This window comes from Sphaeramia orbicularis, chromosome 4, assembly GCF_902148855.1.
Source record: "Sphaeramia orbicularis chromosome 4, fSphaOr1.1, whole genome shotgun sequence".
NCBI lineage: Eukaryota > Metazoa > Chordata > Actinopteri > Kurtiformes > Apogonidae > Sphaeramia > Sphaeramia orbicularis.
This window is the reverse complement of record NC_043960.1, coordinates 6,301,340-6,326,347: the sequence shown is the minus strand read 5'-3', so window position 1 is coordinate 6,326,347 and position 25,008 is coordinate 6,301,340. Positions and strand designations below refer to the sequence as shown.

Genomic DNA, 25,008 nt, shown 5'->3' with positions numbered 1-25,008 from the left:
TTTATCTTGAATTAAACAAGCCATCTTAGAAGGTTAAAGAGTTTTGGGATGTTTAACCCGTAAAGACCCAGTGTGACTTTTGTGGCAGTTCCCAAATGATTTTTTCTCCGTATTTAACCTTTCCGAATTGATTTATCACCATTTGTTATAATATTATCCTCTGAATTTAGCAAAAATCATCTATTTTCCTATGTTTAATTCACTGCTCATGTAAATGTTCATAAAATCTGAGAGTAAAGTCGAAGGTTATTATATAAAAACAGAAAAAAAAACTGAAGAAAAAGCGACTTTTTCAGTAAAATATATCATTAACTGAACATAAAACAAGTGCGTCCATCCACTGTCATTGATCCAACTCCATGGGTTTTACCGGTGTATCAATGTTGTAGAAGATGACGATGTTTCCACGGTAACTACAGAGTGTCTGAATGTCCATTTGATGACCGTGAAAAGATGACAAACTGTATTTTACAACAAATATGTCCATGTATTGATTGGATTAGTTTAGATCAGTCGATGCCTTTGGTTGCCGTTGGATGTTTGGGTTTTTACGGGTTAGCGTGAGCAAGAAAGAACGTTCCGAATCACTGTTCTTGTTAAATTGATGCTCTGTGCTTAAATGACGAGTCTATCATCATGTTCTTGGTATTGATCTAAACGCATCAGGGAATGTTCTGAATTAGAATAAGCAAAACCTGTCTGAGAATGCGTCCCAGGGTCTATCTGCATAACAGTGATAACCTGTCTAGTCTGTTTAATGACTAAAGACAGAAGACGCTTATATAAAGTATATAATGTGGCTATACCTGAGATGCACCGGCTGGTATGTATAGAAGGTGCTTAGATTCTATATATTTAGAACGTGTCAGCTGTTTCTGTGTCACATTATACAAACACATCACTTCCCGCTGGTCCTGTATGAGATCAGAGTGTTTGCAGCCCCTCGACTGTCACTCAAAACGCGGGTACCTGATGTGGGCGGGGCCGTGACAACTCTCAAATCTGGCAAGTCAAATGTTTTTATTTGCAGGGAACGCGAGCGGCTGTGTATTCGCTTGCGTGCGCATATGCGTGTGTGTGTCTGTTTGGGTTTGTGTGCCATATGCAGTGCGCCAAGGAGGGCTCTCTGGAACATATTGGTGTGTGTACAGAGTGGTTAATAATAGCAGCAAACGCATACAGCGATGGCAGCTCTGATGTGTGTGACAGTTTTACAGCCGCACACGCCAAGGCACAGTCACACATACGAATGCACACACACACACACACACACACACACTTCAGCGGCAGAGCCAGAGACCTTCCTCTGCCACCGAGCCCTCAGTCTTTGTTGAGTTCTCAATTTTATCACAGATCCTGATAAGTAAAAACAACCACTTCCCACCTCGCTTCGGCTCTCCGCCCCTCCCTCACGCTTCATATGTGGGCACATGCACACAAACAAACATATAGCCTAGTGAAGCTTAGTCACCCACACACACAGACACACACACACACACACACACACATACACATATTAACCACAAATACTGCACGTCTTTTCACATTGGATGCACAAAATCCTTTAAGCAGGCCCACACTCCTATCATACACACATACACACATCTCCCTGTCTTTGTGAGGACATCCCATTGGCGTATAATGCATTACAAATCCTTACCTTATCCTTAACAGTGCAGCTAAATGTTCCACCCTAAACCTAAAACCCCTCAAACACCGGCTAAAATGTGACTCCAAATATAAATACTGTAATTTGTCCTCACAACTATACCAATATGTGTACACACACACACACACACACACACACCCACACACACATTCCCCTTCTGTCATAGCTCATTGTCGCTGTTCCTTGCTTGTCTGTTGGGATGGTTGTGGGGTGGCAGCTTTAAGTTTTGATAAGACGGGATGGGGGGGAATCAGTCAGTGCTCCCCACAGCGAGGTCTTAGCTTAGCAACAGTAGGCATCAGCAGCAGCAGAAGACACCCAACCTGTCGTCTGGATCAGTCCCTAGGGGAGCCGGGAAGAAAAAGAGAGAGAGAGAGGGGCAGAGAGATGGTGTAGCACCAGCGTCACTCTCAGCATGGACATCTTCTATCAGGGAGAGAGAAGAAAAAAAAAAAAAAAAAAAAAGAGACAGACCTTGGGCTCATTGGCCGAGTTTGGCAGGCGAACCGAGAGAAAGAGAGACGGCGAGAGAGGCCAGAGCAGAGCGCCACCCAGTCCCCAGGATTAGTCTCTGAGCTTGGCCACAACTGAGAGGGAGAGGTAGATGAGCAGAAAGACAGACGGCAAAAGGAACTGGTCCTTGGCACCTATTCTGGGCCAGGTTAGTAGCCAGAGAGATGAGGAGGCAGAGCGACAGCCCGAGCGGGGACCCGGTGCTGGTGGCGGTGGCTGGTCTGGAGTGGCTCACCCATATGGTGCTTCGCTCTGTTCCTGCTCCCTGTCTAAATCCATATGCCGCTGGTGGAAAGGTGCCCCCCCCGCCCCACGCCTCCTTTCCCTCCCCTCCCTCCCCTCCCTCCTAGCTTCAAGAGGATGCAGACCCTAGCCCTCCCCACACTCCCTCCCCAACCCACTGGGGAGGTGTTGGGAGGTAAAGCCCTGAAGGCTTGTACCCCCCTTCCTACCTCTTAACCCCTCAGAGCTGCTTAGCCCATTGTCACTACAATCTGCCACCATCGCCTTGTGTTGTGTCCCCTCTCTCTCCCTCTTTTCTGCCTCTCCTCTTTCTTTCTGTCTCTCTCTACCTTCATCTTTTCATCTCCCGTTGGCACCCGATAATCAATGAACTTATTAATTGCTAATTATTCAAGCTGTGGATCGAGGATCCCTCCCCGTCCTTGAAAAAAAAGGGAACCTTTCCACTCTGTTCTGCCAAATGAAGGGATTTTTATTGCCCATTCATTTGGATTAAGTGCATTTAGGCTCCAGTATTTGGGATGAGAAGACCATGTCAGATTGCTATCAGCAGCGTTTAACATTAATCCTCACTTTGTTTAGCCAGCTGATAGCCTCCACTTAGCCGAAGCCCAGGAGATTTTTTTTTTCTTTAACTGAAATACATGGTTATTATTTGTTTTCCTTGTGATGTGTGTTTCTCTAAAACGGCGTGTGTCTGTCTCTGTTCTGGTTTCTCAGGAGGTCCTTCAGACGATACCAAAGTTCTGCTTTCCCTTTGACGTGGAAAGGTACGATTCCTCTCCCTCTCTGCTTCCCTGTTCTTTAGCATCGCAGCTTCACTTTCACAATCTTCAAATAGAGCTCACACACACTAGCAGATACATTCCCCCCACCTACAAAGACGCATTAAAAAAAAAAAAAAAAAAAAAGAAGGAAATGAGATGATGCGTATGCCGTGCATGTTATGGTGAACTGTATAATCATCAATCAGGTGGAGTCACATGACAACTGCAGTGTCAGAGCGTAATGATGATGATGTTTATGTGTGTTCATGTGGATGTTTTTTGCAAGTGGCCTTTGTGGTCTTTAACCCCACAAAACCTGACATTATCCTGAGTAAAACATGTACAAACCACAACTGGGAAAACACAGCTGCTTGGTAAATATCCCAGAAAATAAAAAATACAGCGACTGGGGAGGGAAAGGCACATTAAATTCTGAACGTACCAACAACAGCCGTTAAAAGATGCAGATGAGATCATTGAATGTGTCCGGCTCAGTAGCGTTGCGTTTTCATCTATTTAATCTAGTCCAGGTCTTTCTCAACAGTACTGGACTCGTATTTTCAGCCTGGAAAATGACATGTTAAAATTCCCATTGTAAAGACAGACAGAGGGGAGGGAGGAAGAGGAGTGGGAGGGGTGGAAGGCGCCGGCTGCTACCGAAGCTAAGCTGCTGCCATCTAGTGGCGTCGGGAGGTACCGGGCTTCTCTGGAATTCACCTTGGGGTTAGAAAAGCGTTTTACAGTTTTTCAAGCAACCATACTGGAAATATGTGACATCAGATTTGGACGTTTACGGCACATTTAGATCACTGTGAGATTTTTGACCAAAAAATAGTTTGTTTCTGATCCAAACTAGACCGAGCTGTGTTTTCTTTTACAAAATATAAAACTCCCACCATTCCATGACTTTACTGCACCCAGCTGTATAGATGTGATTATTAGACTCTTATGATGTGGCTTTTGCTGCTTTTTTTCTTTCATGTTTGTCCACTGTGCTTCGTCCCAGGGTTTCCCAGAGTCAGGTGGGGCAGAATTTTACCTTTGTGCTCACGGACATCGACAGCAAACAGAGGTTTGGTTTCTGTCGACTCACTCAAGGCTGCCGGGTCTGCATATGTCTGCTCAGGTAACACACACACACACACACACACACATATACATACAGACTCTCTTACCTTTGCTTTGCAGTTTTTTTTGTGTGTGAAATAAATACTTGGAGGTGTAAAAATGTCTATTGTATTCCCCTGTACTTTAAATTAACTCACATCAGTGTGCATCATTCACATTTTAATGAATTAACTTAACAAATGAGTGTAATAAACTTAAGCTGCACTTATTAAAAACAAATATCTCCAAGTCATACTGTTTTTTTTTTATTCTTAAATCAAAATCAATGGAATATGTGGAAGGAGATTTCTTTAAGCACCAGTATTCTTATTTACTTGTTCAAATATTGGCCCGTTTGGCCTTTTTCTAATTATCCATGGATTGCCCTCAGAACTTTTATTTTTTTTTAATATATCGGCATTTATTGCTTTTTTTTTTCCTGATGAAAAAAAAAATTAATTTAGCAGATCTTACAAATGAACACACATTTTTTTTGAGGCAGCACTCCTATTCATTCTCACACTTCACACTGAGCTGCTCTATGCCAGAATAACAAATTTATATTCTCATCTGCCCACACAAATATGTTAGTGATGTGCCTATAATTATCCAAAAGTTTGCTGTTTTTGATATTTCATAGGTGGATTTATCCGATCACAGTGCACTTAAATGAGAACACCAAACCCTGCATTTCTTTCTTTTTTTTTTTGTAATTTTCTTTGCATAATTACGCTCAAACAAAGGCTATTATCATTTAATTCTCTTGTAATTGCATGTTGACACAATGTTTTTACATATGTAATTACCTTTCCATTACAAAGACGGAGCACTCCAGAGCTAATCTCAGTGGACAGGCTCATGCACTTCAGAGTAAACTGAGAAAAATGTACAAAATAAATCCATTTTTAATGAATGTATTAAGCAGTTTAGCAAATAACACATAGAGATGGGAACACAGAGCATTTTCTTTTTTGTGTGTTAGGGTAAAGTAGGACTCCTGTCAGTGATGTTTTCGCCTCTTTATGTACATTTGTGTGTGTGTGTGTGTGTGTGTGTGTGTGTGCGTGTGCGTGTGTGTGTGTGTGTGTGTGGTTGTTGATGGACAGTCGTGGGTTTGTTGCTGCCCTGATGAGCTGCTGTGAAGAACAGTGTTCCTCCTCCCCACAACACCCACCCTCCCGGCCAGCTTCCATGGCCTTTGTTTTTCTTTTCTCTGTCTCTCTGTCTCTCTCTCTCTCTCTCTCTCTCTCTCTCTGGCTCCCTCCATTTCTCTCCCTCTCTTCCTCTCTCTTTTCTCCTTGTTACTCGGCTACTGCCACAGTGCGACAGCAAAGACGCTTGGCCCATAATTATGCATGAAGCTTCGCTGCCAATTAGCAGAGGCTCCCCTGTCCCTCTCGCTGAGTTAGACATGCTAATTCATTTGACATATGATGTATAAAATTCATTATGCATTCTGAGTAGTTTGCATGGCTTGCTTCATTTATAATATGATAACGTATAGAAAGTTTTTTTTTTTTTTTTTTTTCCCTCTCCATTTAAAATTGTTTATGTAGTCCCTGGTTACGTTTGCCTTTTCGTCTTGTCCTCGTGTTTTTTCCTCTTTTTCTTTTTTTTTTTTTTTTTTGTTTTGTTTAAATAGCCCCAAGTGGGTTAAGAAACGATAGTGAACATGTCCTAGAGCATATGAATATTTCAGATATTTCATTGAGGAAATATAAAAAATGTGCAAATTGGGTTCCTGTGCCTTTCTAAACGGTCAAAAATTATTATTATTATTATTTTTTTTTTTTTTGATAATATGCTTTTTATATTTTTTTTTACCTCATCACTTATGCAAGACAGTCTTAAGAAAATAACATGAGCTTATTTATAAGAAGTGTTTAACCATAAAACCTTAAAATAACAGGGCAACAAACTGGTAATTGAAGTCGTCGTGTCATCAGTTAAAAGTTGTCAGATTAAGGAGAATATCTCAGGCCTCAAGTGTCAATAGATTAAAAAAAAAATAAATCTTTTAATAATTTCCTATGGATATAAAATAAAAGTAATTAAAACAGTTTGCGTCTTTGTGATTGTTGAAGTGCTGGGACCATAAAATTGTCACCTCTGCTTACAGAAGGAAGTGACTTAATGAGTAGGACAGTTTTATGTGGACGGGCCTTTGTAGTCTTATTGCTGAAGCCGTGGCTGAAGGGAAAGGTCCCATTCCCTTCAGGCAAAAACCTCAAAACAATACTAATAATAACAATAATAATAATAATAAATGAATGCGGTTAATCTCCCTGTCGCTGTCACCCTTTTAAAGCTTTTTTTTTAACCGTGAATGTGTTTGTATTTGATGGCCGAGGCTCCCGTTAGTGGTCACTTAGTTTGTCGCCGGAGGACACTTCCTTCCCTGTACTTAACCTTTGACCCGGCAACGTAAAGGCGTAATGAAATCCTCCACTCGGCCCGTCTACAAAGTGTACGATGACTTACGATTACAGGTGCCTGCGCGTTAAAGCTGATTTAAGGACTAACTGTCGTGCTTAACACACACAGTTATTTAACATTTAAAGCACTCCAGTGTTTTTTTTTGTTTTTTTTTTTTAAAAACTCCTCGGATTTATGCGTATAGTATACCTACGAGTTGAGATTTTCTGAATGGTTTGTTTTGTTCAGCTCTGATTTTTTACATTTTTAAATTTTTTTTTTAACTTTCTCTGTTTTGAAAAGCACAGGTTATCACATCTGACAAACAAAAGGAAAAGAATAATATACTGTAGCATAATACAGTATGTAGAATAGGTTGGTCGACATAATAATCATAATCCCGTAAAGAAAATTCCAATGAAATACATCAGGCTAAAAAAAAAAAAAAAAAAAAAAAAAAGAAAATTAATTAAAAAAAGAGAAAAAAGTCAAAACTAAGCATTACTATGAACCGAGGCTAGGCGACGTATACATTTTATTTATTTATTTTTATTATTAATCTTTTTTGAGCAATGCAACAGTACATACATGTAAGTAGAATAGCAGTGCATACATTATACATTGCCTTTTATATCATTTTTTCCCTCATGGCCAAACCAACCCCAAGTAACAGCAGCAAAAAGAACATTAAAACAAAGTCTCATGCACACATTTCTAAAGTTCCAGGATATTGCCATGGTATATCTTCTTGCACCCTGATTATCAGAACAATCCCCTCACGATCACGTCCTTTTAACTTGGATCTAGATATATCACCACGTCATAATAGACTCTTAATGTTAAGCGTGCGTTCATTGTACAATACACTGCTCTTATGAAAAAAAAAAAAAAAAAAAATCCCCTCTGAGTTGATATTTCTACTCACTTTTAAGTAAAATAGTCTAATTGTGTGTTCCAGAGACTTCTCCTTGACCCCGTCGTCTCTATCTTGTGTTAAATATTTTCGGTGGTTTTTAGGTGGTCTGTGCTCTGGACACAGTGTGGCTGTGAGTGGGCTGCAGATTAACTGGTTCATTCTCTGAGTACATGGCACTTTGAGAAGACATGTGTTTAAAATGGCAGGAGAGTGTGCGGGGCCCCCACGCACTGAGCACTCTAGTGATGGATGCCTCTCTCTATCGGAGGATTTGCAAAGCACAAACAGATCTGAGCAATGAACTGTGACGAGTAGGAGTATCTCTCTAAGCTTTCCAAACTTTAACTTTGCATCAACAGAGAGAGCAAAGTGTGTGCGTATGAGGGGTGGGGGTGGGGGGGTAGACAGAACAATACGATACATCTTTAACTTATATTCATTGTAGTGTATTTGAATAAAGCGTAGAGCTCCGTTTCCTATTGGTAAATTAAGGGAATATTGATAATTTGACTTGCCTTTGTTGGCGATCATGCCTTTTCCTCTAAAACAAAGGATTTACAGCACCTTAGTGAAGGGGTGTAATGTGAGATCTGTGAGGCCTGACGGCTCCTCTGACAGTGAGACTCCTATTTACATCCCCTTCAACTGTGAAAAATGAAGGATTAATGTCCAGGAGCCAGGATTTTTTTTTTTCTCTTTTTTTTTTTTTTTTTTTTTTAACAAAAGCCTTACAGATAGAAGCAGATAGTACAAAGGCTTTGTTCTCAGTCCTTTTTCATTATTTTCGACAGAACTGTTGTGCGGATCGGTTCTATGTAAACCGACTCCGTACCAAGGTTATTATCGTTAACGAAAACTAATGAAATGACGAAAACCACAATTGGAAAAACATTTTCGTTAACCGAAATAAATAAAAACTATAATTAAAAGAAAAAACGATAGCTAACTGAAACTGTATTGTGTGCTTACAAAACTAACTAAAACAGATAAAAATGATGGTCTGTCATTTGTCGTCACTTATGGTTTAGAGTCGTTTTCAGGTCCCCACTCTACCTGGAAACATGGAGACTGAAGTTGATAGAAAGAAAGCAGCAGAGTCCTGTCAGGGATTTATGCCAATACAACGGCAAGGAAGAGAAAAGTTATGAAAAAACTAATACTAGAACTACACTGTAAAAAAATCCTGTTGTTTCTACAGAAAAAAAACTGGCAGCTGTGGTTACCAGAACAATACTGTAAAAAACACATCCAACTGCAAACATATTTATGGAGTAACACGTAGATTTAACATTTTAAAGATGTAGATTTAACATTGGATTTAAATGATAAATGGACTGCACTTATTCAGCACATTTTCTACACCTTCATGGTGTCCAAAGCACTTTCTAAATCCACTAGGTCCAACTGGGAGCAGTTTAGGGTTCAGTGTCTTCCATGGACACTTTGACATATGGACAGTCGGAGCCAGGATTCGAACCACCAGCCCTTTGGTTATTGGACGAGCCGCTCTAATGTACAAGTTTAAAATGTTAAATAGTTAAATGTTTACTTTTTTATAACTTTTTATTAAAAAAAAAAAGCATATATGCTGTTATTTCAACAGTATGGTCTTGCAGTTTAAACGGCACCACATTGTTTTTCAATTTACACTTTTATTTTCTAAAAACAATAGAAATACATAGTTTCTACATACAAATCTGGTTTTGTTCACATACTCTTCCTGTTAAAACTACAGCTATATTTGATTCAACCGTTAACACAAAAATCTTTTCAAATAAACAACTTTGCATTGTATTGTCACTTACAGTTTTTTTATGTTGCAATTTTACAACTTTTTGGTGTTAATTCTACAGTCATTTTTTACAGTGTCAACTAAAACTAAGCATTTATTAAAAAAAAAACAAAAACGGAAACTAATAAAAACTAGCAAACCTGCTCTAAAAACAAATTAAAACTGAATTAGAGAAAAAAAAGCCAAAACTAACTAAAACTAAACTATAATGAAAAATCCCGAACTATTATGACCTCGCTCCATACACAGATATCGGGAGCTGTATTTTGTTCAACGTGGCAGAAATAGGTCTCCAGGTTGATATCCGGTCAGCCTGTGAATTAACATATGCATGTTTGATTTAGACTCTCCTGCGAGTGTGACCTGATTGCAGTAAATCTTCAAGCAGATGTCAAAATATTGGCATGTTAAGAGGCTGATTGTTTCAGACTAATGGTCACTCGGCCTCTCTGATTGGTGCGCTTGGCTGCACTTCTCCCGGAATCCGGCCCGTCATTGGCCTCTTTCGGATTTAGCGATATGAAAATTTGCATTAGGTTCACTTTATTGTTTTCTTGTTGTCTGTTAATTCCAGTCTGCAGAGCAGCCAGTGACCCATGCCCTGGAAACTCCTCAGTCTCCAGCCCACTGCCTGAACAGGACCTCACCGCCTCAGAAACTCACACACTCTCAGCTCCCACTCAGATATATTATCAGTATTATTAGAAACCAAAGCCGCTGCGATGCATTTTTTAATTTGACTGACATTATTACTTTAATGTCTTATTATTACACCGTGAGCCGTCTTTTAACAAACACCGATTGAGGTTTTGCTTTGGTTCATTTGGTCACTAATTTATTTTTCAACCCCTGTTTCCGTTCAAGTTAATGAAGCATAAATGGGAGTTTGTGTTTATTTCATCTTGACGCTAAGAACTTTCCTTATCTACAATCATTATTCACGCGGCGTTCTAAAATCAAAAATTAAAAATCCAAACCGCTTAAAAATTCAATACCTTGATATGACACCCTGTTTTTTTTTTTTTTATTATTCCATTGCATAACATTAAAACAAACAGAGCCACAGCTTTTATGCCAAATGAAAACGTTGGCCACTTTCCACCAAGGAAGCAAGTCGACTTGGCCAAGAATATGTCAAGTTTGTAAAGAAAGCCATGCTGCAGATGCTTTCAACTTATGGTGGGTGTATTTAGTGAATTAGACTGAACACAAACACTGCAGTATGAATTACTAATGTTAATGAATATATTTATTTTACATTAATTACATAAGGAAGCGATGTTTTTTAGTGTGTGAAAAGCATAAGGAGAGGCACAGAGAGGGAGAAGAAGAGGAGGAGGAGGAGGAGGAGGAGGAGGAGGAGGAGGAGGAGGGTGGCAGGAGGGATCTTGGACTGCATTTTTGTTAAGCCTGTGCATCTGGGAGCAACATGCTTGTAAACCATAGCATCCCTCTGCAATGCATGAAAGCTATGGTGGTTTATGTTGGAAGAATTATAAAATCCATTGTTTTTCTTTTTTTTTTTTTTCTTTTTTTTTTCTCTTCACCCTCCTGTCCTATTGGCCCGGCGAGCAGACACGAGAGGAATTCACAGCACGCACAAAGGCTCGGGGAATGTCATAATAACAACTAGATTCCATTTAGTTTTCTCACTGTAACAATGACGCAGTTTCGCGGGGTAGCTGGCAACGCAGCCCGTTTCCTGCGACATGTGTATATATTTATCATTTAGAAGCAACGGGTCACTTCCTCTGGCCTCCGCATTCACATCATTTTCAGAATTGTCACAAACATACGCTATAAATTAGATTATCATATTATTGTTATGTCGTGAAAGTTGACGTACATTTAAACACGGCGGAATTGTGAGGGTTAAAGGCGAATGTTTCAGCATATTTTTTGCTTTGTTTATGATAAATTCTCTAACTTTTGCACGTACGAGATGCTAATTCTTTGTCTGTTTTCGCAGTTACCTACCGTGGTTTGAGATCTACTACAAGCTGCTAAATACCCTCGCAGACTACTTAACGAAACAACAGGTAATCATCTCTTTTTCTGTTCGGTATCAATTATATTTTTCTGTGTTTTCAGTGTCGAAAGTACCCCGGCAATAAAATAAGATATGTCTGTGTGATTTGACTGAGAAACAAGCACACAGTTTAGTCTTTGTGAAACTGTACTGCGCTAAGATATTTCCCTCCGTTCTTCTCGCTTTTCCGCGTGCTGCATGTTGTCTTTCGTGTGCAAAGTTTTGTTTCGGCGTCTCGGGCTCGACTTGGCTCCTGTTGTTAGCGGCAACAATGTTGACATTTCACAGACCAAACGCTGATCTGACACTGGAAGTTATTCCTGATGATTTACTGGAAAACAAATCGTTAAGAAAAAGAAAAGAAAGAAAAAGAAACCCACACGTACACACTGGCAGCGTGTACACACACACACACACAAAAACGTTCATACTTCACAAAAGTCTTTTCCCCTGACTATTCGCTGCATTGTACTAGCAAAGGGAGGGGAAATGTAAAATATGCAACAAACTGGGGAAGACGTGCGTCGTCTAGCGCAGAGGGTGTAGGTGATGTTCCCATGTTTAGACTGAAGAGAAGGAAGAGGAAGAAGAGGGATTGCAAAGAGCTTTGGGACCACTTTCAATCGTCATGTAGTCGCAGCTTCTTCCGAAAACCCCTCAGAGGAGAGTGATCAGGACTAAGAGCCTGAGTAAAGCAGACAATCACAACGGCGTCACATAAGCATTTAACGCGCACGCTCGTTGCAGCGGGAATTATCTAATAGAGAAGAAAGAGACGGACGAGTATAGAGAGAGAGAGAGAGGGGAAAAAAAGAAAGAGGGAAGGGAAAGAGACAGAAAGATTGCTGGAAATCCTGGGTGACTGAAGTGTTAGTGTGCATGATTTGGTTTCTATTTACCCCGCTGTCCGTTCCAGGCGAGAGGGAGATGTTGACAGACGAGGGAAGACAGAAGAGCGATGAGGGTTTAAGGCGAGGGGTAAATGAACTGTTTCCCCAGGCCGTGTTGCTGACCATGCGTGTGAGCATTGAGCCTCTCATGACAGGAGGCTGTTCGATTGCACACCCCCTCCCCTCCCACCCCCTGTCCTCCCCTCCCTCCTCCCTCCCGCCCACCGTCTTCTCCTCTTACTGTAAATCGCTGCCCATTCTTCTCCAGTTTCTACTTCTACTCTTTCCGGCTTGTGAATACATCTACACCCATGTGCGCATTTCCTCAAACAAGCAGCAGCTCATAATCAAAATAAAGTTCAAGTCCAAGAGGGCAAACAGAAATAGAAGAGAACGCACTGTTTTCACCAGGAAGTTTAGTTGAACCCATACAGACCCAGTTCTACTTTTATGACAATTCCCAAATGATTTTTTCCTCACTATTTAACCTTTCTTAAGTGATTTATCATCATTTATTGTAATATTATCCTCTGTATTTTGCATTTTTCACTGTAAATCATGTGTTTTCTTATATTTATTTTCCTGCATTTAATTTAGATGTTCACGGAAAGTCAGAGTTAATTTAACTGAGATGTAACTTAATGCAAACCTTGAAAAGTCTTAAATGGTTTTTGTCCTAAATTAAGCCATAAAGACCCAGTTCTACTTTTATGGCAGTTCCTAAATGATTTTTTTCTCTCTATTTAACCTTTCTTAAGTGATTTATCACCATTTATTATAATATTATCCTCTGTATTTTGCATTTTTCACTGAAAATCATGTTTTCCTATATTTAATTTCATATATTTAATTTAGATGTTCACAGAGAGTCAGAGTTAGTTTAACTGACATGTAAGTCAATGCAAACCTCAAAAAGTCTTAAATGTATTTGTCCTAAATTAACTCATAAAGACCCAGTGCTACTTTTATGACAGTTCCCAAATGAATTTTTACTCTATATTTAACCTTTCTTAAGTTATTTATCACCATTTATTATAATATTAGCCTGTATATTTTGCATTTTTCCACTGAAAATCATGTGTTTTCTTATATTTAATTTCATATATTTCATTTAGATGTTTATGGAAAGTCAGAGTTAATTTAGCTGGCATGTAACTTAATGCAGTTCTTGAAAAGTCTTAAATGTAATTGTCCTAAATTAACCCATAAAGACCCAGTGCTACTTTTGTGTCAGTTCCCAAATAAATTTTTGCTCTATATTTAACCTTTCTTAAGTTATTTAGTACCGTATATTGTAATATTATCCTCTGTATTTTGCATTTTTGACTGTAAATCATATGTTTTCCTATATTTGATTTCATATATCTAATTTAGATGTTCATGGAAAGTCAGAATTAATTTAACTGACATGTAAGTCAATGCAGAGAAAAGTCTGCAGATCCTGAAAAAGTCTTCTAAGGCTGTAATTTTCCTAAATTAAGCCATAAAGACCCAGTACTACTTTTATGGCAGTTCCTAAATGATTTTTTCTCTCTATTTAACCTTTCTTAAGCGATTTATCGTCATTTATTCCAGTATTATCCTCTGTGTTTTGCATTTTTCATTGGAAATCAGGTATTGTCCTATATTTACCTGACTGATCATGTAGATGTTCATAAAAGCTCAGAGTAAAGTTGAATGATATTGTAATCAGAAACGTATGAAACAATAAAAAAAAGTGACTTTTTTAGTCAAATATATCAATAACTGAACATAAACCAAGTGTGCCCATCCACTTAAATTGATCCAACTCCATGGGTTTTACAAATTTTATATGTATCTTCCTTGGAACAATGTCTACAAAGTTTATTCACAGTTTGGAGAAATTTAGATTTTTGCATTTCTAATGAATTTTCGAATTACTGAAAATGTGCCTTTACTTATAATGGTCCATATTTTGATGGTTTATAACATGTAAATAGTTACAGATATCAATATATTTACTATTGATCACTGATAGGAAGTCATATATGGACTTTCATTTGGGTTCATTTGGGAAAACATTATTTGTTTCAGCAAATCTCTCATTAACTGAACATAAACCCAGTGTGTCCATCCACTGTCATTGATCCAACTCCATGGGTTTTACTGGTGAATCAATGTTGTAGAAGATGGCAGTCTTTCCACGGTAACTAAGGAGCCTCTGAACGTCCAGATGAGTCATATTTGATGACCAAGAAAAGATGAAGAACTGTATTTTACACCAATTATTTACATGTATTGATAGAATTAGTGGATCAACAGGTATTAAACACTTGTATCAGTAGATAGTTTTGGTCGCTGGTAGCGGTTTTGGGTCTTTATGGGTTAAGAACAAGTTCCAAACTGTTGTCCCCTTCAGCTCCTCCGGCTAAAGGCCCAAGAGTGTAAATAGAAGTCTTGTCGTGAAGCTCATAAAGGCTGGAAGAATAATCTCGGGGCCTGTTCTGTGGTCAAGCCAGCTCTCCGACGGCTTCTTAAAGCCCTCGTCTTTGGAACGCGGACCCCCGCTTAATTACCGACAGCCCGCTCTCGGCCATAAATCAACACTGGCGGATAATAAGCGTCTACAGCCCTACACTCAGCCGTCTTTTAACCTCACCATTGCTCGTTAAACATATGTCAGTCGGATGTTTTGGAGCCCTTCAGGCCTCGCTGCAGGAATGCCCTCTGGTCTGCAGCAACGCCTGTCCCAGCACTGTTGTTAGATTGACACATAACTTTTGACATCAGCAAAACAAGTAAATAAAATTCATATGTCCTCTGTTTTTTTTTTTTTTGTTTTTCTTTCTCTTTTGTTCTTTGCTTCTCTCCCTCAGGAAAATGACTTGAATGACATGCTGATTTCCCTCTATGATCTGCCAGTGCCAAAGCCCTTCACGCCAGTCAACCTGAGTGTGGTAGGTATAGATCTGATATTCCCCTTCTTTATCACAGGTAAAGACGACTGAAGAGTTGAGAAGGAAACGGGGCGAGAGGTACGGGAAACGTCACTGTAGGGGCCGGGGGCATCCGAGAGGCGATATTTAGAAAAGACGATCCAACGATGTACAGGGCATCCTAAAAAATTTGACATCGTTTCATCACCTAATAATGTGTTTCAAATTTGTTTGCTCTTTTTGCTCCAAGAAGTGTAATCATTTTTATTGTTCTGCTCGCTAATGGTGGAGACAACGTGCTATTGAAATGGCCCCCACGCTCACCTGACCTAACACCGTGTGATTTCTTTCCGTGGGCTTACGTGAAATGTGTAGAGGAACTCAAGACATGCTGCAGCGAGTGTGGCAGGAAGTCCACTACCAACTTGATGTAAACATTGAACATTTGTAATAACTTTGGAACGTTATAGAATTACCATCCCCCCAAATTTTTTGTTTGAAATTTGTAGAATAAAACATTTTATGTCCGAAATAAATCCTATTAAGTATCATTTCTCCTGACTAGGGATGTAATGATATGAAAATGTCATATCACGGTTATTCTGACCAAAATTATCATGCTTATCATTATTATCGAGGTATTGTTGAAATGTGCTCAAAATGTTCATAAAGTACTTATGCACGCACTGAAATAACGTAACCAAGTTATATTTCAAAAAAAAAAAAAAAAAAATGAAATAACATACACATTGTACTTTCTGTTGGCAGAAACATTCAAATATTAACATGTCAACATCAAACATACAAATGTGCATTAAAGATGGCACCTTATGGCCAGAAGAGATTTCTGCACTAGTGGTGGGAATTAATAGGATTTGATCAATATCAATGCCATTGTCAATTCTGTTTACCAGTCCAGTTCCTTATCAATTCTCCTATTGATTCCTGAGTGATTTTTTTGAGTGGGAAAAAAAGTAGTTGGACAGGTCATAGTGGAGCTGGTTTGACCATTTTCCAGATCAGATCATTCACAGTGTCACACATATACACTATTGTACACACAAACAGAAAGTGAAACACAGTCATATTTTCCTGAACTGTTTAAAGAACAAATGTAAATATGCTGAAAGAATGAGGATTTTAAAACATGTTAGGGTGATCTGCTTCTCCAGGAAATGAGCAGTATCACCATGATTTTCAAAGTGTGGTAATCAAACACGATTATCATAATAATTAGAATTTAAACGGTAATACTAACCGTCGGAAATTTTACCACGGTTTATTGCTATACCAGTAATCGTTACATCCCTCCTCCTGACCATGTAGTCACTCCGATATGGACATTTTAAAATACTTTTTTTAGAATAAATAATAATAATGGATTGGATTTCTATCACGGTTTTTTGGACACCCAAAGCACTTTACATTATTGACCCATTATTCATTTACTCTCACACCCCCCCTCTGGTGGTGGTGGTGGTAAACTACACCTACTGGGGCAGGCTGACAGAAGCGTGGCTGCTAATTCGCGACCCCCCCCGCCCACCACCAAACATTCACACTCATTGATACACCAGTTTGAGTGGCACTGGATTTAAGGGGGGTGAAGTGTCTTGCTCAAGGACACAACGGACAGACTAGGACAGAGCGGGATTCGAACCGCCAACCCTTCGGTTATTGGACGACCCGCTCTATTTGCCATTTGGGACATCCTGTAGTTTAGAGTTGGAGAAAAAGTGATGACAGAGAGGCAAATAATAAAAAAATGAAAGAAAAGTGACATAAAGAGCAACAAAATGATCTCCAGATTATACAATACCATCCAACAATTTGAACTGATCAAAAAAGAAGTGGGAAAAAGACTGAAATTCTGTGATTTCTTTGGACAGTTGGGGGGAAAACATGTGCCAACTACAATGATCCTCAACAGGATCGAACCGATGGCGTGAGTTCTGCTAGAAACATCTTGTAAGATTTTTCATTACACCACTAGTGTAAACGTCTGTTGGAGACTCTGTGGAACCAATGGAACTGATCACTATCAAATCAAACTATTGGCAGGACATTCACCAACACATCAGCAATGCATTTGGAGCTAAAAACTGGAATAGTAATGATAAGAAATGACTAAATATACTATTGGCAGCAAGTTAAAAAAGCATTACGAGAAAACCCCCCACTGTTGAATGGTTGGACATTGTTTATGAGATTTGACATCATGGAAAAGTTGTCCTTCTCTGTCAGACTGTGAAAAGAAAAAGTTTACAAGATTTGGACTAAATGGACTGAGGATGTAAAACCAGTACAATCTGAGTTAGATTAGATAGCACTTTATTGATCCCTTGGGCAGAACCCTCAGGAAACCGCGGTTCCAAGAGCAGCACAAACACAGAATGGACACGAATAAGAAATATTTTTACAAAATAGTAACGCAATAAACTAAAAAAAAAAAAAATAGGAGTGGTAAAAAAACAAGCAGTTGCACATTGGAAAGGACTAATGAAAAAAAGTACTAAAGAGTAGTAATAATAATAATAATAAATGATAATAAATAACGATTATGTTATGTTATAATATTATAATATGCACAATATGTACAGTATATAGATATTTATATATATAGTTTTGTAATCACAGGATAAAAGTTATAATAAAATGATGAGAGTAATAGTAGTCGTAACAATGATATTTAAGTAATAAGTAATATAGGTATGTAAGTAATAATAATAATAATAATAATAATAATAATAATAATAATAAGCAATAAGAAAAAGAATTGACAACTACAACAAACAAAAAAACTGCACACTGGAAAACAACTTTGAATGCATCTATAATTTCTTTTTGACCTGGATGTATTTTCAGTTCTCATTTCTTTATTAATTTTCCTTTTGAGGTACCACCTGGACCGTAAGCCACCCCCTTCATAATTTTGTTACACCAATTTTTTAAATATATAAAAACTCTAGAAAATCATCTTGTAAACACTTTTGCAGAAATCGAATCCAGTGTATTTATATTGCTTTTCAAATAAAAAGAGAATTTCCCAAAAAAAAAATAAAATAAAATTTGACACAAAGACTAGAAAGAGTCACCAAGACGGCATGACAACCGACAGATTAGAAACTACAGCACACGGGAAGGAAGCGGAAAAAGACGGACAAAGTGCAGAGGTTGAGATGGAGCGAGCATAAATGAGGAAACACCACAGCGGAGAGCAGACACAGGTTAAGATACGCTAGGTATGACCGGAGAGACGCAGCAGGCCCGCCACTGACACTCTGTTTGGAAACAAGAAGTGGCGCTAACAGGTTTTTTGGTCTGATAAGGCCGAGCTGGACATGTTTAAACTTGAAGGGTCCTCTCGCAGCTCGTCATGTCTCCTGCTTATCAAACGCTCGAACGGCTTAACAAGCCCAGGTCCCGCAAAGTCAGCCTGTGTTTGTGTTAACGCTGACACAATCTCAGCTCATACATAAAACACTCACTCTCTAACGGTTTTTCTTCCATAAGCCCGGCCTATATAAATAGCAATACGGCGGAGCTTAAAAGTCCATTTAGAGTTTTTAGTTTTTCTGCGTAAATATGACTGAAAACATTATCAGAACTAGATAAAGGGAACAGACAGAAACATTAGATTTATTCATTTATTTATTGTGGAAAATTACTTGTTTTTACATATTTGTGTGTGCTTCTATTAGGGGATGTTAAAGCTGTGAGGTCTTGCCTTATTTATAGAAATCAAAATCTAGGTCTTCACTATCAAAGCCTGAACTTGTCGACACATGTTTGTAGAAGAGTGTTATGACACATCAACAAGGAAATTACTTAAGACATTAAAGTGGTTTTATGTCATATTGATACGTCTACTACAAAAACCACCAACAAATCACCCTTATGTATACACAGACTGGATCAGTCACTGAATACAGGGTAAAGGTCATTGTTTCCACACATCTGTATTATGGAATCATCAAGTTTTCTTCATTAAATTAAAACTCAGGCGGTTAAAATAACACTGTGTCTTATAATCTTCATGTGCTGTGTGAACTGATAGTTTACATTATAGCTCTGTTAGCTTAGCTCTGTTAGCTTAGCTTTGCTTTAATACAGAAAACATCCACAGTAAAACCACCAATCATCTGTCTTCTGTTTGGTTTGTGTCGTCAGGAGCTGAACTAAAGATCTGTTTGAATCCAACAAACAAGATCAGAACTGTCACAGTTTATCCAATCCAGTCCAATCCAATCCAATCCAACCTTATTTGTAAGGCACTTTAAAACAACCACAGTGGACCAAAGCGCTGTACAGAAGAATAATTAAAACCAAAATGGAAGAATAAAATACAGAGTAGATTTAAAGACATAGAACTGTACAGAGAAGAAAACAGTGCTGTACAGAAGAATAAATAACACCCAAACAAAAGAATAAAATACAAGAATAGATTAAAAAACATAAAAAGCCATACAATTAAAAACAAAGTTTAGTCTGAATTGCGGGTCAACAAACGGCAACTTAGCAAACACAATAACATCCCATAATTTTATACGTTCATGATCCTCAGACTCAAACTCATCTGTGTTGAAGAAACGCTGACATTTAACCATCAAACTCCATTCTTTACATTTACAGCTGAGTCCAGTGGAGAAAACAACAACAGTGCTTCTAGATTCTATCACAAATTCACTTTGTTAGACTCTAAGAGTAAAACAGAATATAAGACAAAAAAAAAATAAAAATAGAACACAAGCAAAAACACACTATACATAATGAATTAGAAGTAAGTAAAAACAGAACTGGGTAGGAAATCTGGATTTATTTAATCTAAACAATAAGGTGCAAAAATAAACTGCAATGTGCAAAGTAAACTGTAATTTTTAATTTATTTGAGTAACATTACTGTTAAACATCTCAATAATTTTCCTCCTCATTTGTTGTCAAACTGGTGGTCCTCAGCTCATCTTTTGCTCCTGAAGGACTAGAACTTTCCTTGGTTTCTGTGTTTGCTAATACTGGCACATTTACAGAAATGTTCATTAATGTGTACTGTCCCAACTAACTAACTAACTAACTAACTAACTAACTAACTAACTAACTAAATAGCTAACTAAATAACTAACTAAATAAATACTAACTAACTAACTGAATAACTAAATAAATAACTAAATAACTAACTAACTAACTAACTAACTAACTAACTAAATAAATATCTAACTAACTAAATAACTAAATAAATAACTAAATATCTAACTAACTAACTCACTAACTAAATAACTAAATATCTAACTAACTAACTAACTAACTAAACTTACTAAATAGCTAACTAACTAAATAACTAACTAACTAACTAACTAACTCAATAAATAACTAAATAATTAACTAAATAAATAACTAAATATCTAACTAGCTAAATAACTATCTGAATAGCTAACTACCTAACTAAATAACTAAATAACTAAATAAATAACTAAATATCTAACTAACTAACGAACTAACTAACTAACTAAATAGCTAAATATCTAACTAACTAAATAACTAAATAACTAAATAAATAAATAGCTAAATATCTAACTAACTAACTAACTTACTAAATAGCTAACTAACTAACTAACTAAATAAATAACTAAATACTAACTAACTAGCTAAATATCTTACTAACTCAATAATTAACTAAATAAATAACTAAATAAATAACTAAATATCTAACTAGCTAAATAACTAACTACATAGCTAACTAACTAACAAACTAACTAAGAACTTAAATCACCTGTTCACATGTTGTCAGGTCAAATTGGCTTGATTATGAAATTATAGTCAAAGTACATTTTAAATTTTCAGTTTTCCGTTTGTATTTTCCATACTGCACCGACTTCTTATTTCGGTTTGCACGTGGCAGAGAAAGTCTCTAATCTCCAAACATTTCCTCCAGTCTATAGTTTGCTAAATGCCACATACTGGTGCCAGAAGGCTTTCAGAAAAGCGGAGCTTTTTGTCTTGAATGGGAAGTGTTATGGTTGGCCACGACCAACGCTACATTCCAACATGAGAACTTTATCCCATCTATGAAACATGGTGGTGGCGGTATCATGATCTGGGCCTGTTTTGTTGCTTGTGGATCAGGATGAGTTGGATTTTTACCAGTAAGAGGAAAATGGAACCAAGGAAAGTAAAGAGAATACAAGGAAAAAAAAAAAAACAGAAACGTATTGACAAAGCTATTATATTAGATGGGAAACATATTAATGTATCCATCCATGAACTGAAACTGACAGAATATCATACAGCAAGACCACAAAATTATACATGCAAGTGGTTAAAATGAGCAGTTATTTTAAGAAACTGAGTCAAAGGGCTGACCTTAATCCTATAAAAATGCTTCAGAACAACCTGAAGCTGAGATAAAACTGTTTAGGTGAACTTCAATGGGATTTAAGTACATAGGTCTTTTTTAATCCATGTATCATTCGTTCTTTTCATATTCAGTTGAGAATCCACAATTGGAAAATGAAAAAAAAAAAGACTCGTTATTTCATTATTCATGTACAAAAAATGAAAAAAAAAAAATTAGTTTTCATTCTTTTGATTGTATACACAAATTAAAAATTGGAAATAAGCAAATGGTTTCACGTTGACATTTTTGATATCCGAGGAATTTTTAGGAACTTTGTTGTCATTCCAGCACACATTTACACGAGATGGCAAGAAATTTGGTATCTGAAGTCTCAGATTTAGCCCTATAAAATTTAAATAATAAACAATATATACATAAAAATAACCTGTGTATAATAATAAAAAAAATCTGTGTATCATTTGTCCTTTTCATATTCAGTTGAAAATCCACAATCGGAAAACGAAAAAAATTACTCATTTCATTATTCATGAAAAATCAAAAACAAGTTTTTCATTCTTTCAATATTACACACAAATTAAAAACTGTTTCATGGTGACATTTTTTATATCTGATTTGGTATGACCTGGAAGTTACTGACTTCTTTGTGTGTTGAGCTGGACAGTCGTGGGTTTGCTAGTTTTCTGTCTAATGCATTCTGCGCTAATGGAGAATTTCATGTTATTCAGAGGCAGCAAACATGTTACTCTGAAGGAGGACGACATGACAACTGAAAAAATGCTCATGATCTTCCAGGTATTGTTGTTTTAGTCCATGGTAGACAATCTAAGTGGAAGACACTTCACATAACACACGAAGAAGTCAGTAACTTCTGGGTCACACCAAATCGAATATCAAAACTGTCAACATGAAACCCCACATTTGGTCCATTTGCTTTTTTCCGATTTTCAAAGAATGAAAAACAACTATTTTTTAAATTTTTGACTTGTACATGAATAATGAAATAACGAGTAATTTTTTCGTTTTCCGATTGTGGATTCTCAATTGAATATGAAAAGAGCGAATGATACACGGATTTATTGACAAAGCCATTATGCTAGATAAGAAAAATATTAACGTATCCATCGGTGAACAGAAACTGACAGAATATCATACAGCAAGACAACAAAATTAGACATGCAAGTGGTTAAACTGAGTCAAAGTACTGGCCTTAATCTGATAAAAATGCTTCAGAACAACCTGGAACTGAGATAAAACTGTTTAGGTGAACTTCAAAGGAATTTAACTACGTAGGTCTCTTTTTTCAGTATACATAGGTTTTTTTATGTATATATTGTTAATTATATATATTTTATAGGGCTAAATCTGGGACTTAGGGTACCAAATTTCATGCCATCTCATGTATTTTAAATATCATTTTGCACATTCCTGGTTGAAATATTTCAACATGTTTTGCACCTTACAGTTCTATTTCAGCACATTACAATTATTATCCAGATTCTACCCAGACCTTCTGTTTTATAGTGTACACTGTTTGCTCTTATGTTTGTCTTTACTCATGTTTCCTGTGGTTTTATATTGTTATCTATCTATCTATCTATCTATCTATCTATCTATCTATCTATCTATCTATCTATCTATCTATCTATCTATCTATCTATCTATCTATCTATCTATCTATCTATCTATCTATCTATCTATCTATCTATCTATCTATCTATCTATCTATCTATCTATCTATCTATCTATCTATCTATCTATCTATCTATCTATCTATCTATCTAACTAAATAGCTAACTAACCAAATAACTAAATACTAACTAACTAACTAAATACTGACTAATTAACTAACTAAATACTAACTATCTAAATATCTGTCTAACTAACTAACTAACTAAATAACTAAATACTGACTAACTAACTAACTAACTAAATACTAACTAACTAAATATCTGTCTAACTAACTAACTAACTAACTAACTAACTAACTAAATACTGACTAATTAACTAACTAACTAAATATCTGTCTAACTAACTAACTAACTAACTAACTAACTAACTAAATACTGACTGACTAACTAACTAACTAACTAACTAACTAAATACTGACTAACTAACTAAATATCTATCTAACTAACTAACTAAATACTGACTAATTAACTAACTAACTAAATATCTGTCTAACTAACTAACTAACTAACTAACTAAATACTGACTGACTAACTAACTAACTAACTAACTAAATACTGACTAACTAACTAAATATCTATCTAACTAACTAAACTAAATACTGACTGACTAACTAACTAACTAACTAACTAAATACTGACTGACTAACTAACTAACTAACTAAATACTGACTAACTAACTAACTAACTAACTAAATACTGACTAACTAACTAACTAACTAACTAAATACTGACTAACTAACTAACTAAATAACTAAATATATATCTAACTAACTAACTAACTAACTAACAAAATAACTAAATACTAACTAACTAACTGACTGACTGACTGACTGACTGACTGACTAAATACTCAATAACTAAATATCTAACTAACTAAATAAGTAAATACTATCTATCTATCTATCTATCTATCTATCTATCTATCTATCTATCTATCTATCTATCTATCTATCTATCTATCTATCTATCTATCTATCTATCTATCTATCTATCTATCTATATCTATCTATCTATGTCTCTCTCTCTCTCTGCTGGTATTACAATAAAGTTCCTCGAATCCTTGAATTAAAAAAAGAGTGTTTTCAATACTTATACCACACACAAATATTTAAGGCTGGACAATTTTCCCTAATAAATGAATGAATTTAGCATTTCTCTCTCTCTCTCTCTCTTTTTTTTTTTTTTTTTTTTTACACCACGTTCCCTTCTTTTACTTCCAGCACTTGTGTGAAAATCTCATTATGTTTTAGGTCACATTCACGCAGAGAAAGAGAAAAATTTACCAGCTCGCATGCACCGCTGTAATGGTTTTCAGTGGGACTGCTAAACTCACACTTTTTTTTTTTCCCACTAATATTTTTATTTTTGAGTTGTTCAGGCTCCAGTCTTCGTCCTTGAGGACCCCCTCGTTCCTTTTTTTGGACCAATTAAATAAGCAACTCTGGGTCTTTTTCTGCTGCACAGGTCTCACAAGATTACAGATGTAATTACACAGATAAATCTACAACATAACAAGACTAATACGAGGTAATCAGTACACCTCGATGAAGGTTAGCGAGGTCTAGCTAAGATTCCTTGTGATTAATTTTTTTCTGTCAGTTTTTTTTTTTTTCCCCTTCTTTATGGGCTGTACTGTATATGCGAACAAACCTTTTCATCTGAATCTCAGAGCTTCATTGGGAAAGAAGCCCCCGAGTACAGAGGTGATAGCTTCATCTCTTTATCTGGAG

At 36.8% G+C, this 25,008-nt stretch overlaps 1 protein-coding gene across 1 annotated transcript in view; it reads left to right on the top strand.

Moving 5' to 3' along the window:
• The window catches only part of LOC115417791 (DENN domain-containing protein 1B-like), a 249,488-nt gene that overhangs the window by 90,357 nt on the left and 134,123 nt on the right, over window positions 1-25,008 (top strand). The window contains 4 exon segments of the mRNA XM_030131907.1: window positions 3,146-3,195; window positions 4,199-4,318; window positions 11,392-11,461; window positions 15,179-15,259. Coding sequence (XP_029987767.1) covers window positions 3,146-3,195; window positions 4,199-4,318; window positions 11,392-11,461; window positions 15,179-15,259 — 321 coding nt within the window.